This window comes from Parus major, chromosome 1 (genome assembly GCF_001522545.3).
Source record: "Parus major isolate Abel chromosome 1, Parus_major1.1, whole genome shotgun sequence".
NCBI lineage: Eukaryota > Metazoa > Chordata > Aves > Passeriformes > Paridae > Parus > Parus major.
This window is the reverse complement of record NC_031768.1, coordinates 84508821-84526577: the sequence shown is the minus strand read 5'-3', so window position 1 is coordinate 84526577 and position 17757 is coordinate 84508821. Positions and strand designations below refer to the sequence as shown.

The 17757-nt window shown below is 41.4% G+C and overlaps 1 protein-coding gene across 2 annotated transcripts in view; it reads right to left on the bottom strand.

The window, feature by feature from the left end:
- Positions 1-17757, bottom strand: part of INTS4 (integrator complex subunit 4) — a 32902-nt gene that overhangs the window by 2733 nt on the left and 12412 nt on the right. For both annotated transcript variants that reach the window (XM_015618332.3, XM_015618341.3), the window contains exons 12-22: positions 16959-17101; positions 15906-16021; positions 13982-14115; positions 13063-13220; positions 9700-9793; positions 7436-7516; positions 5592-5722; positions 4623-4682; positions 2808-2967; positions 2341-2484; positions 1489-1609 (exon numbers count right to left, since the gene is read on the bottom strand). In XM_015618332.3, coding sequence (XP_015473818.1) covers positions 1489-1609; positions 2341-2484; positions 2808-2967; positions 4623-4682; positions 5592-5722; positions 7436-7516; positions 9700-9793; positions 13063-13220; positions 13982-14115; positions 15906-16021; positions 16959-17101 — 1342 coding nt within the window. The remainder of the gene's footprint in view (positions 1-1488; positions 1610-2340; positions 2485-2807; positions 2968-4622; positions 4683-5591; positions 5723-7435; positions 7517-9699; positions 9794-13062; positions 13221-13981; positions 14116-15905; positions 16022-16958; positions 17102-17757) is intronic.

Sequence of the window (17757 nt, the reverse complement as noted above, 5' to 3'; positions counted from 1 at the left end):
AGTTTTGAAAAACCCATGAGTTTTCTCACATTGCCTTTCTGATCCTCTACCTGTCCCAGTGGGCAGTAAGCACCAGGTGGTGTGCAGGACTTAACTGTATATTAGGGATCACCCATAACAGGACCACAATATTTAAATCTAAATGAAACCTGCTGAAACCTGCAGGATTTTAAGATGCCATGTCCAGAACTGCAGGGGTCTCCAGCTGAGACATCATCAGCACCAGACAGAACACAAGAAATAACCCTTTTGCACAGTTACTTCACCAATTCTTCTTTGCAGCCCGCAGTCACCTCTTTCACTTCTGCTCTACACCTGGCAGTTAATCAGTGCTTTGCACTTGGGCATTCTCCTTCCCGAGATTCTTTCTACCGGCCTTTAACAAGTTTCATTGTCTTGAATTAAGGCAATTTCTCCACTTTGAATTCTGACCCTGTTTCCTGAGCCCCTCCCAGCTCAGTGTCTTCCCCCTGTTTTATATGCCTAAGTTCCAATGTCAAAGTTAATGATTAAAATAATGCCTAGTATCCCTCAGGGCCATGCTTAAAATGTCCTTTCAGTGAACACTGAAAAAGTAGAAATAAGGACTTCAGCTCCCTCTGGTGAAGTAATACGATCAACCCTTAAACCCAGATACTTCCAGTCCTAGAAACAGTACCATGTTTTCTTCTCCAAAACAAAACAATGACAGCAGGATGAGTGAGTACACCATGGAAGTACTATATAAAACAAATAAAAGGATACATGAAGGAACACAGCAATAAACAAAATTCTGTTAGTTAAAAAAAAGGTCAACAAATCAAATGAAAAACTGCTCAGAAAAAAAACCTCTCAGAGGAAATCCTCATATCTGAGTAAAGGTGAAGGGATTAAAAGAAAACAGGACAAAGGGAGCTGTGAATGAAATACACTCTGCTTTTGTTGTTTGAAGTCCAGAAGCCAATTACTGAAGTGCTTCTATGGGGAAGTGTGAACAGCAGTGGAGACTGAAGTCGAATGTGTGAGTCACATCATCATCAGAGCTAAATAGGGGGTTTTTAGGGCATTAAGAGAGTGAGAGTTGAATCAGCAATGAAATTGTACTGCTGTACTGTTCTCTGCCATGCTCAGATACCTGTGGGACCCGAGACAGTGACTTAGAAGGAGTCAGTTTACCATGATCCCTTGCCTTGACCTGAGGTTGCAGACCTGGCTCCAAGAGCTGACTTTGCTCTGCACAAGAGTGCACAAGAGTGGGTGACCTCACCTTGAGCACAGCTCTCATGTGAAGGCTCCCAGGGCTCTCCCAAGACAGCAGCCCCTCTATTTCCCTACAGAGCAGCAGTGCCTGGTAATCAGGGAACTGTAATTACTCAAAAGCCTGATCAACACCAAGGGCAGCACCATCCACAGCTGCAGACTCCAGGATCCTCAGAGCCTCCCAGACTGTGGGTATGTAACTTGTATTTAATGAAAGCACAGCCACTTAATGTGTATCATTAACATTACCTGTCCAGGCTGTGTGTGAGAGGTAAACCTGAGTTATCAGCCTGTGCCTCCCAGGGCCAGGATTTCGGAAGTCAGCTGGTTTAGGATGGATTAGCTGTGCTTGTCCATCTGGATACAACACCTGGAGAGGAACAAAAGAAAGAAAAAGAAGAAAAGAAAACAACAAAGGAATGACAAGTGCACTGGGGATCTGCACAATGGAATAGTGCGTTACTTTGCTGTTTTCTGACTGAGTTAGGAAGGCAAGACAAGCAGGCTTTAGCTTGGAGCCAGGAGTTCAGCTGCCCTGAATATAACAGCCACATGCTGCCTTTCAAACCCACAGGTGGAAAAAAGGCCACGCTGCCATAAGTTTCTTCCTCTGCATTGTACCTGAGGTTTTTGTTTCTTTGTTAAGCAGTGATGCTGCATATTTTACTTGGATCATACCACTCATACCTGCTCAGCTGCATCTAAGATTAGTGATTCAGCAGCAGGAATAAAACCTGGAAATAGAGAGAGCCAAGAGCCTGCATATTTTTGTGCCACTCGGAACAACTTCTTTTGCTCCTCTCCCTCAACCAGCTGGAAGCTCACCAGCATTTACTGGTGTTCATGTCCATGACATGCACAGTGCACATGGAAGCACAGAATGACATCCAAGCACTCAAAGCAAATTCTCAGAATTGCACCCAAGTCAACTCTCAGTGCACTACAGACAAACCAGTTTCTGAATGACTGGTCAAAACAGAGAAATGCAGCATTGTTACTAATAAAGCATATCATTATTTGGAATCTAAAAGCAGTGACATCCTTAAAGAAACTCCCCCCAAGACATAATCTTGTTTGCATTTACATGAAATGACTTCTTACCTGAACTTTAACAGTTCCTTGGGGATCCTGCACATGTTCCAGAGTTGCATCAACATCCAGTGCCACAACTAATCCTGATGTAAACCTCAGGGGATTATCAGATTCACCAGTAGGCTCAATGATATTTGCAGTGGCTTTATGGAGCTATCAGGGGTAAAGTGATTGGCAAAAATCAGAAGGTGTGGGAAAGAAGAAAGAAAAAAAAAATCGTAATTACTTCTGCTCTTAACAGAGATGTGCATAAACTCTGGATTTTTATTTTTTTTTATATACTGCCAGGAATTACTATGTTTTCCATGCTCTTAGCAGTAGTCCGGAGGATGCTAGGTAAGAAGACAAAGAGGAAATAAATAACACTTGTGTCTGACCAAGACCCTCAATTCAAAAAGCTTCATGGCATATAGAAAGTAATCAGTTTCCAAGAAAGTCCTCAAGGATATTGCATTTTAATTTTCTGTTAAACCAACCTGCTCTGGAAGAGGAAGGTGGAGGAAGGTACTTTGCCGGAGTGTTGTCTGGAGAATCTTGACCACTTCTGAAGGCTTGGATGTCACAAGTCTGGGCATTAAGTCCAGCAATTTATCTACAAAACTGCCTTGCATATGTGGGAGCTCAGAGATGAAACATCTGTGTCAAGAACAGATTAAAAATCAAATACTTTTTCCACAGTATTGTTATTTTCACTCAAGCTAATTAATCCTTATATTTAGTTATAATGACAGAATTAGATACCTACATCCCTCTTCTGATGTGTCTCACATGTAAGAGATGACTTTGGCTACTTATGTTGGAACTGTGCCTTGTGCTCAAACTGACAGCATCAAGGACTCTGTGGTGTGGGCAGCAAGTCAGAGGGGATTCTCCCCCTCTTCTTTGACCTTATGAGATCCCACCTGGACTACTGTGTCCAGTTCTGGAGTTCCCAGTGTAAGAAGGACAGAGGAGGCCATGAAGATGCTCAGAGGGCTGGAGCTGAAGACAGGCTGACAGAGCTAGGTGTGTTCAGCCTGAAGAAGAGAAGGCTCCAGGGAGACCTCGTTGCAAATTTTCAGCAGTTAAGAGGGGGCTTATGAAGAAGACTTTACACAGGCAGATCATGACAAATGAGAATGGTTTTAAACTACAAGTGGAAAGATTTAGATTCAATTTTAGAAGGCAATTCTTCACTTTAAGGATGGTGAGGCACGAGCACAGGTTTCCCAGAGAAGCTGTGGATGCCCCATCCCAGGAAGTGTTTAAAGCCAGGCTGGATGGAGCTCTGGTCTGGTGGAACATGTCCCTGCCCATGGCAGGGGAGTTGGAACAAGATGGTGTTCAAGGTCCTTTCCAACCTAAACCATTCTATGATTCTGTGATTCTATGATTTTATGACTCATCAGGGAATTGAATAGCTACTCCAGAGATACAGGTATCCTTAGTTGGCTGAGCAGAATTTTATTTCTAGTTGTGACTAAATTCACATTTATTATAAGCTTGGCAGCTGTGGCTGGTTAACTGATAAGAAAAGGGACCAAATCTGCCCTACCCTAATGCCCAGCTGGAGCTGGAAGACAGAACTGGTAATTTCCTGTATACCTTTTCCTTGCACTGAATCTCAGGATAAGCAGAACTTATCACTATCTCACAGAAGCAGAATCATAGAATGGTTTGGGTTGGAAGGGACCTCAAAGACTACCTAGTTCCACATCCCTGCCATGGACAGGGACACCTTTCACTAGAATCAATTATGATCATCAAATTGACACTTTATTCTCCCTGGAAGTAAAGATGACTAAGAGGTGGCAAAAGCAGCAGATAGGGCCAGGAAAGATACTGCAGGATTCTTGTCTGACTTACAGTTACATGTTGAGTACATCAAGGGTAATCTGCTTTTTCATTAATCTTTGAAAGGTTTAAACACCCTCAGGACTCCAGGAGACAGAGTAACAAAAAAACACAAAAAAACCACTCCAAAAAAACCCAACAAACAAAAAAACCAAAAAAATTAAGTATTTATCAAAACAGCTTCCACTCAAAGTAGATAAACCCTTATAAATACAAAAAAAAAATAAAAATCTATTCCATAAGAAATTAATTCAGAGCACATGTTTCTGAAGTAACAGCATAATATCCCCATGTTAAGGACTTCTTGCTTTATTATTATCCCATGATAGCTTGCAATATAGGACAGCAGGGAAGGGAGATAAAAAGAAGAGATAAAAAACAAAGTGAATATCCCCTGATGACAATGGTGGTGGACATTTTTTTTCAACAAAAATTGAAGAAGCAATGGAGTTTGTCACCTCTGAAAGGAATCCACTTCTTGGAGGAATTTTTCACACATCCCAAAAAGAGGTTCCACTCTGTAATGAAAATAATATTCCTTAGATTACTTTTAAAGAAAGAAAAATGGCTCTCTGGCTATACACATTTAGGTGGTTTGGAATCCCATTAAACCTCCTAAAAACTGGAAGATCTTACAGCTTTTGAACCAAAAAAGTGTTCCTCACTTATCTATATCCCCTTCTCACAAAAAAAACCCCAAACATTTGCATAAGGCAGTAATTAAGTTCCCAAAGCCACTGCTAGAAAATACTCATTTTCCACCTACAAAACAAGAGGTTAAAAGGCAAATATATTATGGACCTCCATGGTAACACAGTAAATTGATGGCAACGGACCTGAAACAGAAGTAAACTAGGACAATAACTAATTTGCTCTAATTCCACCAGCTGGAGTTCTCATTCTACAACCCTGTGTCACTTCTTTAACTTCAGCAGCCAAAACAAACCACTCAGAGCCTCTTGTGTACCCAAGCCTGCACAGGAGCAGTTTATGTCTGAGTCACACTAAGCAGTTGCAGATCAGTCAGGAGGCCAATACTTTCCTGATCCTAAAAATTCAGCAATGAATACTTAATGAAGCAAACATGTTTGGTGCATTCTTTTGATACGTAACTTTTCCTCATTTAAACAGGTCCCAAATATCAACCCTACAATGTTTTTAACCTATTTATATGTGCATCAATGAGATAACTCAGCCCCCAAAACTCATCTTCCCAATAGTTTTGTCATCTAATTCAGGATTGTGTCCCTATACAGCCATATCAAAGGCAAAAGAAGGTTCTTTGTTCTGAATTACTCTACCAAATGGTTACTGGCATGGTGCCCTGCTATGTGTCTATTTTATCCTTGCTGTTTTTTTAAACAAAGCTTAAAGACGGTAATTTTAGAGCTAACCCTAAGAAGATCCTCAGACCAAGTCATCCTTACCCTCTGGTGGTGCGGGCAGTCACTATCAGCTGCAAGGCCTTCGCTTGCAGTCTCATGTGGTGAATAATGACCACTTGTCTACTTTCCACTCCGCTGTACATGAACTCCATTTTGTAAGTTTCTTCCAGGATCTGCCAGACAGACAACACAAGGATAAAAAAACCATCAGACTGTTAAGCCCTGGTACAACACAATCAACAGCTTCTGGTATTTTAATCTCATACCAAGGAACACATGAAGCAAGAGGAAGTGCTCAGATCAATGCAGTTGAATTCAATATGACTGTGCAGATGCTAAGAACTTTCAAGTTATTTAACAAGGAATATTCCCTTCACCTTGCATTGATAGTAAGTGACCTACATTCACCATCACAACAGAAAACACTTTCCAGGGGATTCACATGCTACTCAAGAGGGCACCCAAGACAAACATTTCAATCAGAGAAGATTTCAAAAGCTGGATGGCTTTTGTTTCTACTCATCACCAGCAGAGAAGGCTTTCATGGACAGCAGTACCTGTCGGCTACATCCTAATTATCTGAAGACTCAAAATATCAGCAAGATCTATGAACTTGCTTTTACCATAGATTTATTATCAGACTATTGAATAGTTTGCTTGCTTCCTTACTTTTTCTTAAGGCTTAGCTTCAGTTTTTCCAGGATCTGATCATTCATACACTTCTACATCACAGAATCAGAATAACTCAGATTGGATGGACCCTCCGCAGACCATCTAGCCTGGTTCCCTGCCCAGAGCAGGTCTCATTAGATCCAGTAACTCAGGGCCACATCAAACTGAGAACACTTCCAATGACAGAGATTCCCCCAGCCTCTCTGGGAAATGGTATTCAACCATCCTTACAGGAAATTTTCCCTTTACAGCTGATCAAAATTTTTCATCATTTGCCAACTGCCTCTTGTCCACAGTAGTCTGGCTCTGTCTCATGTATATCCTGTAATGATACAGTGCTAGACAGAAGTAAATCCACCCTGAAGCCTGCTCTTCTCCAGGCTGGACAATTCCATCCCCCTCAGCCTTCCCTTGCAGGTAATGTACTCCAGCCCCTGACCATATTGGTGGTCCTCTGCTGAATTTGTCCCAGTTTGTCACCATCTTCCTTCTACTGGGGAGGCCAACACACAACACAGCCCTCCAGGTGGCATCTCCCCAGAGGTGGATCATTTCCTGAACCAAGTCATCCCAGTTGCAGCTGGCCTCTTGCAGTGCCTTATAGTCAATGTACTGAACATGAGGAGGTTCCCTTCATTCCAGTTCCCCAGTCTGTTCTGACCAGCAGCCATGCCCTCCAACACACTAACTGGTTTGCAGGACCCTTACCATTTATTTATTCAGCCACAATCCTGCAAGTCTGGAGAAAAATAAATGATGGGAGACTGTATCCAAGTATTGCAACTTTCACTGCCCTCCCCTTGTTCATAGCACCAGTCCCCTCACCATAGATAGCAGTGATGGTGGTCAGCCATGATTTGTTCTTGAAAAATGCATGTGGGCTTTTCCAAGTAGCTTTGTTGATTTTGTCTAGGAACAGCTTTTTTAAGTATTTGGTACATAACTTTCCCCAGGAAAGAGGCAAGGAGAAGCAGCCCACAGTATTCTGGATCTTTTTTCTTTTCTGGAAGATGAGTGTGATATTTGCCTTCTTACAGCGGGGTCCCTCCCTCACCACTCAGCCTTTGAAAAGAAATTACCCCAGTTTGGGGAACTAAGATTTACTTGGAAGACTGTGGCAGTGGAAGGTCAGAAGTGTGTTATTGTTCCATGGCCAGTGAAAGACTCCTACCCAAGGACTGGCCTCTGTGCAGGCTCAGCTGCTTCCACCTCACCTGCTTTGCTGCAGCAGATGCCAATGCATTCTGTTTCAGGTACAGGGGAGCTGCCACATTCCACAACTTCTCCTGCAAGGCCTACAAGAAAAAAAACATGAAATGATGATAAATATCCAACTCAATCTAAATACTTGGTTGAAAAAGCATGCAAAAGCTTTCTTTTGTGTTTTTAAACACAACATAGGGAACCAAGGCCTCCAAAATATAGTGTTCTATAAAGAAACAGAGATACCTATACAACTAGAAAATATAAAGGAAGTTGAGACTAATATTAACAAAGCTGTGAATAAGAGACTCATCAAGCCAAATTCCTTGTACTTCATAAAGAAAACCAACAGAACACTTGTTATCAACCCCCTGAGACCAAGATTGGGGCAATGGTGACAAAAAGTAGAAATAATAACACCTGTCCCCAGAAACACATTTACTTCCACAGCCACATTTCTGAACTTTCCTCTGCTCCACCAAAGATCCTGGAGTTACTAAGAATATTGTGTCTAATTCAGCCAGTGATATTGGTATTAAAAAAAACCAAAAAACAAAACAAAACAAAACCAAAACAAAAAACCAAGCCCCCAAAAACCCCAACCACCTACCATACCCTATTTGTTTTATGTTTTAAAAAAAATGTAGAAAGCTTGACTGGATGATTTACATCACTGCCTCCTTTTTGAAGCTGCCTGTCCTTAGACACAGCTATGCACAAGGCTGGCTGTGGCCAAAGCTCAAGAACATACCGACTGTATCCTTCACACAGGCTGGCCTAAGAACCCCAGCTAACTACCCCTAAAATCACAGGGTATGTAGAGCCTTTAAAGGTATGGAACCTTTTGAGCCTTGAGAGGCTGGGGAACAAAGATACCTTTCCCCCCAGCAGCTTTTTCTCTGTTGGGACAAGAAGCAACTGGGAAAAAAAATCTACTGAAAAAGGCTACTCGGACATTCAGGTTCTCTGCGGTATCAGAATTTCTAATTGTATTGTGGAGTGGAGGGTGTCCCTCCCTGTAAGAAGGGATCTGGAATTAGATGATTCTCAAAATCCCTTCCAACCCAAGATATTCTGTGATTCCTGATATTATCAGCTATTTTTCATTCCATGCACATTACTGACTCCTCTGCACCACTGATCTATTGATTGTTCCACAGCTCAAGCCAAGAATGGCTGATGCAGCTTTTACCCTTCATCCAAACAGAGCCCACCTCTGCCAGATGCAAAAACCATCTGGTTCATTCCAGTCAAACCCAGGAGAAGGGCAACAAAGCTGTCTCCAAATGCTAGTCCTCTGCCTGCACAGCACATTTCACTTTGGATTTAGCTGGATTGTACTGAACTGTACCACTGCTCATCTGAAATACCTTTGGGTGATAAATATATTCCAATGATTTGAGGCCTGCCATGAGATATGCCAACTGGCAGCTATGCATTAGCAAAGCAACTGAAATCCCTCTTTGGTTTTACATAACAAAGCTCTCATTGAGTTCCTTCTGGAAAACTGTTTGCTGCTTGCTTTAGTTCTTGCTTTATGTGTGTGTAAGTTAAACACCAAAGAATGCCAAGAGACTAACTAAAATACTACTGCCAGCTTACAGCCCTGAGCCATCTGATCCAGCAGAATCCCTGACTATAGCAGGGATATTGGAATTAGAGGGTCCCTTCTAACTCAAGATTTTCTATGAAGTAAAAAATTAGTTCCTGTTTACAGCAATAAGCTGATTTTGAAAAGGAGCTTTTGCAAAGGGCTGCTGCAATGGTGTCTAAGTAGCCACTTGACCTGCTAATACTAATTAGATAGATAACTTCAGAACTATAAAAGAATGCATGACTGATATTTAGTTGAATCAAGTCCTAAGAACTCCTTTGGCATTGGCGCCAATAAAGCTATCTGCAAATCACCATCTATAAAAATGGCACTCATGGCAGCAGAATAACAAAAAACATTCCAGTTGCCACCAGCAGGGAAAGTTACTCTCCTAACACAGTTGCCCTCAGTGTGATTTCTGTCACATAATAAACTCTGCATTGACGAAATGCTCATGAACCAACATAAGCCCTAGGAACAGCAGCAGAGGTCTGCATTGGCAAAGTTACTGCATAAATTATTTGCCACAGGAGGGAAGCAGGATTATCAGAAATCCACAGAACCTGCTCTTTCATCACACATCACTTTTCAGCATGAACATCAAAACATGAAAGCATGCCACTGTGATGGACTGGGGGCATTTTTGAAGAACAGCTAAAAAAAGCCCAGATGAAGTCAAACCTTGATGAGGAGCAGCTGACACTGAAGGTAAGTTGCAGTGAAATCTGCCATCCCTGCCAGTTCTGACTGCAGCTCTCCAAGCCTCTGAAGATCACTGAAGCATGTGGGGGGGGGAAAAAAAAAGAAAAAAAAAAGAGAGAGAAAATAATGTTGAGACAGAGAACAGTTTAATCCAAATACACTCAGAAGGCAGTGACAATAAAGCCAGCTATTCCTGCTGCCTGCTTTTATTAGAGCAAGCACCAGCAACAGCAGCAAAACACACACTACAAACCAGTTTGCACCTTGGGACTCGGCATGTCCCTTCTTCTGGGAAGCTGACACCAGCACAGCAGTGGAGGCACTAAGTCTGTCAACCCACATTACTCTGCAGCCCCATGGGAACCACACAGAGTGGCAGCTCCAGATTTAACTTAAAACACTCCAGCCTTCCACAGCAGCTAACGACCCATTTGTGTTACACTGCTGGGAAATCAAACTATTCATGTTGGCTAAGAAAGGTTGTTTGGAACGTGTCAGCCTCATGCAATGAAGTGTATCTGAAACAGAGCTACCCTTTTAAGCCAAGCTAGAATCTGATGTACTGATATTTTCCCAACTAGATGGTGTGTGTTGCCTGGTATTTCTTGTAAATCATACAGCAATATAAGCAGCTTTTAATATGATAGAAAAAAATTGTCAGTTAATAGAACCCAAAAGGCTTTAGTTCTCTACTCCTAGCCATGTTTTCTTAAAGTGAGCATTAAAAAAAACAAAATTAATTTTTCTTACAGAAGAGAAAATAGGTTGGATGATGTGGTTTCAACATATACCTTTTCTTCTCTACACTTTGCTTCGATCCAAAGTCTATTAAAATTGTCACTTGACTTCCACATTTCCTATTGCATTATTAATTTTTTCAGATGATCAGTTTCTTCTGTTTATTTTAGATTTGTCTTTTCAAATTGTGAAATTTTGGTTCTGCCAAAACAGAAAGTTGCTGAGCCCTGAGACATTGCAAAAACCCATGAGATTATCTGTATTATATGCAGCCAAAGAAAATCTTTCCTAAGCAGAGAATCAAAGAATTGTTTATGTTGGAAAATACCTCTAAGATCATCCAGTCCCACCATTAAGCCAGCATTGCCAAGCCCACCACAAATACCACATCTACAGGTCTTTCAAATCCCTCCTGGAATGGTGAATACATCACTTCCTTGGGCAGCCCTTTCCAGTGCTTGACAACCCTTTCCATGAAGACATTTTCCTACTATCCAATCTAAACCTCCCCTGGCACAACTTGAGGCTGCCTCCTCCTATCCTCTTCCTTGTCACTCAGGAGAAGGGACCAGTCCCTATCTGGCTACAGCTTCCTTTCAGGCAGTTGTAGAGAGTTAAGTTCCCCGTGAGCCTCCTTTTCTCCAGGCTAAACAACCCCAGCTCCCTCAGCTGCTCTTCATCAGAATAGTGCCACAGTCCTTCCCAGCTCCATTGCCCTTCCCTGGCCACACTCCAGCACCTCAATGTCTCTCACAGTAAGGGGTTGTGCATTTCTCAACAACAATGCACCAACAACCAAGCCAGCCTCAACCTTACACAGAGATTCCATTTCATCTTTTTCCAGAGAGAAGAGGAGGCTCCCTGGATGCTTAATTCCCATGTCCCAATCCATCACAACACACTAATGGGGAACAGGATGTCATCTCTCAGCTAACAACTAGGCAGATATTCCATTTCCCAGTCTTACACAGTTCCCAATTCCACTAATTCTATTTCCTTACAAATCTTAAACAGATTCCAACATCCCTGTAAGAAAAAAAAAGTATTTTGTATAGATGAAGAAACTAAGCCACAGACAAATTCACTGAACAGCCTGTCTTACATTTCTAACCACACTGCAGATTGAAGCACCCCCTCCAGGCTCTGCAGCCAAAACTCTCCCAAATGCCAAAACTGTCCCAAGTAGACACAAACTCCACAAGGCCTGTTATTTCTGTGGATGACAATGATAAAGGAGGAGGGATTTATATTCCATGACACTGCTGTTAGCTGCTTCTATCCCTCTGCTCTCAGCAACAAAAATGCTGGTGCAGGGATATCTTGCCTTCTGCAAAATAACCTTTAACACTTTTTTTGGCTTTGTCCAAATCCTCCCTTTGTCTTAAGGACAGAAAAGAGAAGCTGGTTTAGTACAATTTCCTGGGGGGCAACTCCACCAGAAAAAAAGCCAAGCCAAAAATTTCCATCAACTCCAAGTCATGGCCTCAGAGGTTCCCAGACCCTCATACCTGAGAGTTTCTGGATGCTTGGCCTAAAGATTACCTGTTTCAAGTGTTTAGTGCATTAAATGTTTCAAGACTGTACTTCAGGCTGGCACACAGCAGCTGCAAAACAGCTGAAGACAAACCTCACAGTTCCCACAGCTGGGTTTTCAGTGAGGAGCACACTGTTTACTCTCTGCTGCAGATGGGTGTGACAGTAATTCACAGCAACATACACACAACAGAAGGCAGCTATTTTGAAGGAATAAAAAGAATTAAGCTTTTTTTAAAAAATTCCACATTCCAAACAAAGCATTTTGGATAGTTTTTCTAACTCTTAAAATAAGGCTCTTTTGCTCTTTCCAAGCAGAGGAATCACATTAAAAGGATCTTTTTCAAGTGTTTTGTTTGCGTAAATCAGTCTAGAGATGAAATGCAAGAGGCAGCACAAAACCCACACTGAGAAGCAACACCACACACCCTTATCTATACAGCAGCAGACAGCAGCATGCAAGAATGTTTTCTATTCCTGGAAAAGCTCTCTGATTTGAAAACTGATTAGGAATGGCCAAGTCCTTTGTAAACAGGACTGGCAATGAGAACCCAAACCACCAGAAGCAGGTCCTTTCCTGTTGACTGAAAGGCCACAGGACCCAGAAAATGCAAGAGCAAAGAGGACAACACCTTACCACCAAACAAAAGCAAAACAAGACAACCTTGTGCATGTACATTACAAATAACATGATCAAAATTACAAGGACACAAAACTGAGAATGAGACACAAGGCTGTCACCCATAAACCATAAAAGCTGAGTGTGCATTTTAGCATAAATGAACAGTCCAAAAAGAACACCCTTACCCAACTCTTACCATGCTCTGTAAAGATACCCCATGCCCAAAATGCACACTGGTTATGCTGGGGGGCTGTGCCAGACCTGAGACCATCAATTTTATTTTAAACAGGTCATGAACACTCTTTTATCACAACAGTCTCTAAAGAAAGGCTCAAGTTAAGCACTGGACAGCAAATTACAGCACTCATATTCAGAAGTAAAGCACCTGCATCAGAGTAATTGAGCATCCTAACACATCTTTCCATAAACAGGGCAGCTTGAGGCCTTACCGGATTGTAAATTCCAGCAGCTCTTGTATGCCCTGTGGGTCGAGGTGCTGAAAGTTGTAAACCCTCTCCAGGCTCTGTTGCAGGAACTGCTGGGAAGGATCTTCATGTGGGGTAATACTTGGAGAGACAGTGGATGACACCAGCTTTCTACCTGGCAACTAAGCGAGAAGGAATACACACACAAAAAAAAAAAAGAGAAAAGTCTAACACAAGGAATAACACTGCAAAATGCTGGAATCTATTTAACAAGAAACTGAGAGCTCCAATTCATTTCTCAAATACAAAATTTATACCAAGGCTTTCAAACATGCATCTTTGTTAGTTAATCCTCCCTACTTTACAATCCACTTGCACTAGAGATCCTCAGGTTAAACTTCAACATCCCTTTGAGGGAAACATCTTCCTCATCCATTAACTTTGACACTGTAAAGTCAAGGGAAATCTGAGACTGCACAAACCACCACTTATTTTATGAGTTGTGATAAGACTTACGGCCAACTTCAATCCCACCCATACTTCCCTGCAGGAAAAACATGTTGCAAAGCAGAATGGAACACATTTCACCCAAGACTAAACTGTTCAGGCAGGACATAAGTGAAATGTTAGAAGATTTACAAAGGCCTTTTCCACACACACAGTCAGAGCTACAGAAAACTCCCAGGAATCCTTTCCTCTGAAGTATTCTTACCTAACCAGCAAACTACCTACTATTCTCACTTTCTGAGATTATTGAATTGAAATTATTAAGAGCAGTAATATTACTATTCTCTCCAAAATATTACAAACCCCATATAGTAACAATTTAATTCCCGTGGTGCACAGGAGAAAAACCTTTTAGAATTGTACACAGACAGAGATAGAAGAGGCTACCAATATTTCTAACAAGTGTCAAAGCCCAAACCAAAAAAGTCCAACTTACTCTTAATGGAGGGACCAGGTGAGAGAGACTGTCCCGAAGATAGGCGTAATGTCTGAAGGTATGGTCAGAGAACAGGGCAGGCATTGTTGGGCAACTTTTAGCAGCATTAAAAATCAGAACCAGAACAGCAATGTCTATTGCAAATGGATTGTTAAAGAAAAATAATCAACAGCAAGAAGAGCTCCTTGAGGATGGGAAGTTAAAACAAGTCAATAACCCTTTGGTCAGGATTTGTCTAGGATGTTCTTTATAGTTGGAAAAATTGAGCAAAATCCAAAGAAACAGCTGTCTGAGCAGATGAAAACCAAGGACAAAGTGCAAACGTTACAGGGTGAGCCATTCTGGAGAAAGGATGTTCTGCCAACATGGGATGGCTCAGAAGCAATACAGGAAAGGAGCCAGAGATCCCAAATACAGAACATGCGCATTAGGTGGAGTTTCACTCTCCCTCACAGCTTATGCTGTGCTCACCAGTTTGTACCACAGAATCACAGAGTGGTTTGGACTGGAAGAGACCTGAAAGACACTAGTTCCAACCTCATCCTGCCCTGGTCAGGGACACCTCCCACTAGACCAAGTTGCTCAGCTTTTTTTGTTGCCCTAACAGCATCCAAAATTATACATTTACTGCCAAGTCTTTGAAAATAGATGCATAACCTAAGATGCCCTGAAAAATACTGCTCTCTGAATTTAAGCAAAGAATCAAACATGGCAAGATCATTCTGAAATAGAAAATGCCACAGTCTGAGACCCACAGAAACTGAGATCAGCCAAAGCCTTTCGAAGTTAGCCCAAAGGCTGACACTTGCAACAGGGCTGATTCCAAGCATAAGCTCTGATTCAAATTTCCTAAGTGCTTTGAAGCAAACAAAACCATGTTTTTAAATATCAGTTTACACTGGAAATACACTATTCAGGTTTACTTCAGTTTCTGGCTCACAGGCCTGTCTTCACATAATATGCCTCTGTAAAATTTAATACTCTCTGGTTCCTGGCAGGAAGGTGCACAGAGTTAAACAGCAGCATTCCTCCCCCTGCAATATTCCTTTAATTCTCAAATCACAGGACAACTTTACTCAAATTATTACTAAACCATGTAATTAGAGATTCATTTCTCTCCACCTGATTCTAACCCTTTTCAATTCTCACAAGGCATTCATTTAATCTGTGTAGAATTTCTGGTTGATGGCCCGTGACTGGTGAGAAAAATAAGGAGCAGCTTCTAGAGGAAGGTTCCAGTCCAATGTGTCTCAGCATGTATCAGAAATAATATTAGGTTCTGCCATCACACAGAATGGAAGCAAGGGAAATAACAACGGAAAAATGCATTTCCAAGGCATCACCTGTTGTTGAGGAAATTGGTGTACCAGTAACTGTTTGTATTCTAAAGCACTGGAAGAGCTAACATTAATATAAGGATTTCTGATATTGAATTATTTCAGAAAGATGAAAAATTCAAAGCATTATGGGAATTCAGGCACTGCTGTACTTAGAGACAGTGCTGCTTTATAAAGTGCACAGCAGTGAGCATAGCAAAAGTTTTACCTAAAAAGAAAACAGACATGAAAAAACACTCTTCTTATTTAAAAGCTAAAGCATCTTCAAAATTCATGCAAACTAGACAAATGTTTTGAGATCAAAGGGCTCATCTGCAAAGTCTAAACTTTGAAAAATTGCTTGATTATGCATCACAGCATAAAAAGAAGGCAAATTACAGTCCACTGATATTTATGAAGATGATTCCAGCTAACAGTTTTTCCATCACTTGCTGAGTTACAAACGAATCTGCACAGGGATTCAGAAATAGGTACAGGATTGTTTATCTGCTACAGGAAGAAATGGTTGAAGAAATGTGAGAATCAGGAAAGCATGAATAAAATCTACTGCAGTCAAAATTATCAACTGGCTTAATGCATAAAGATACAGGCTGGGTCATCCATGTCTGGTTCCGGAGTGTCAAAGAACGGGTGTGTGCTCAGCAGCTCTGGGACTAATGGAAGCACCAGAGTGGGATGCCTGCTTCCCAGGAACTTCAAACATCTGGAAATACACAGATTGAAATATATGTTAGTAAACAACCACATTTCAAAATAAAATGTTCTAAAGCATTACTACTTTATGTTGCAGCAACACTTTTAGACAGTCAGCAAGAAAATCCTGCTATCCAAGCTCACTGTTTCTTTACAACTGACCATTTGCATTAATATTTTATAGGATCCAAGAAAACTGAAGGACAAGCAGTAATAATTTGTTTTTATTTAAAATGTCCACAAAATAACTAACATTTGTAGTTATACAATCCAGGAAGCTCTTATACTAAAGACTAATGGATGAGTGATTTTTTTTTTCTTCAGAAATAAGGAAGATAGGAATCAAAACCCCAAAACCCTCAAACTCCAAAACCAGTGTAAAAGTACACTGGAAGTCAAAGCAGGCTAACGTAAGTGTTTTCAGTAATATCCAAGACCTCCATCTCAAACCATGTGTGTGGAGCACCATTCCCTTTATTGATTTCATTAAACAACCAAAAAATCTGACACGAAAGTTCCTTCTTTTTACTTAGAAAAATTCTCTGACAGAACAATGCCACATGGCCAATCCACTTATCACATCTGATATAGTCAACTACTGGTAAATGTTACTATTTAACACAATGTCAAGTGAGCAAAAACACCTGTGTAGAAGAGATGAGGTTTTAAACTGAAAACTGAATTCATCTTTTCTGTGGATACACTGAGTGCCTGGAATAGCAGGACAATTCCAGAAGTGGTCATCAGTTCTGGATTTCCAGTAGAAGTATTGACAAGCAAGAACAACACAGAGTTTCCACACCAGTCATGAGTAAGTGTGTTTACCGAGTAACAGGACTGTACATCTGCAACACTTGTTACCTCCTTAGCAAGCTCAGTATTTCCTAGTGCCTCACTTATTAAAAAGAAGAGGAAAGTAAGTACACAAGGATACTGAACACACTCACTTCCATATGGATTCTCTGTCTGTAGGATACTTGGTCAGGTTTTTCAGCAGCTCCACCAGCGCAAGATGGATGCCTTCTTTAGTTGAAACATTGGTGCAACACAACAGTTCATGAAGTGCTTCCCGAATGTCCCTCGAAGAATCCTAAAATAAAAACCCAACCCAGACACCACTGAGCAAAACATGCCTGCACACACATTTACTTTAAAGGTGGCAGTCTCTGTTCCTTGGCAGAGTTAATAAAAGAGCTCTGTGAACAGCAGTGCCTGTTTCTGGTTACCAGAGCTAAGCACAGATGAAGTGACAGACCAAGCAACTGCTGCAGGGGCTCCTGGTCTCATGCCCCTATGTGCTTCCTTTACTGGAATGAATGGGAACTGCTTCACTGCTGACCTGCTCAAGCAGAGCAAAAATAACTACTTGGTTTGGGTGATGTATCTTTGCAGCAAGAGAAAAGGAAGGCGCTGGGCAACTCAGTAAAACAATCACCAAAAGTCGTTTTAGCATTTTCACAGCAGCTTTTTATTATTTTCAACCCAGGGAGCTCAATTCCACAGGCCTTCAGCCCAGTCACCACAGCCTCCAGAGGGTCTGAGTAAGCACTGAGGACATGTCAATGGCTGGACAGACTAGAATATCCAGCTGAATTAATTACATTCCTTCTCCCAAAAACCACCTTGACATTCAGTATCCATGTATCATCACATGGCTTATTGCCTGGTGCTGCTGGAAACATTGTGAAAATTTGATAGGATACAAAAACTGGATGCTTTTCAATGGTGGATTTTACCTTCTCGATA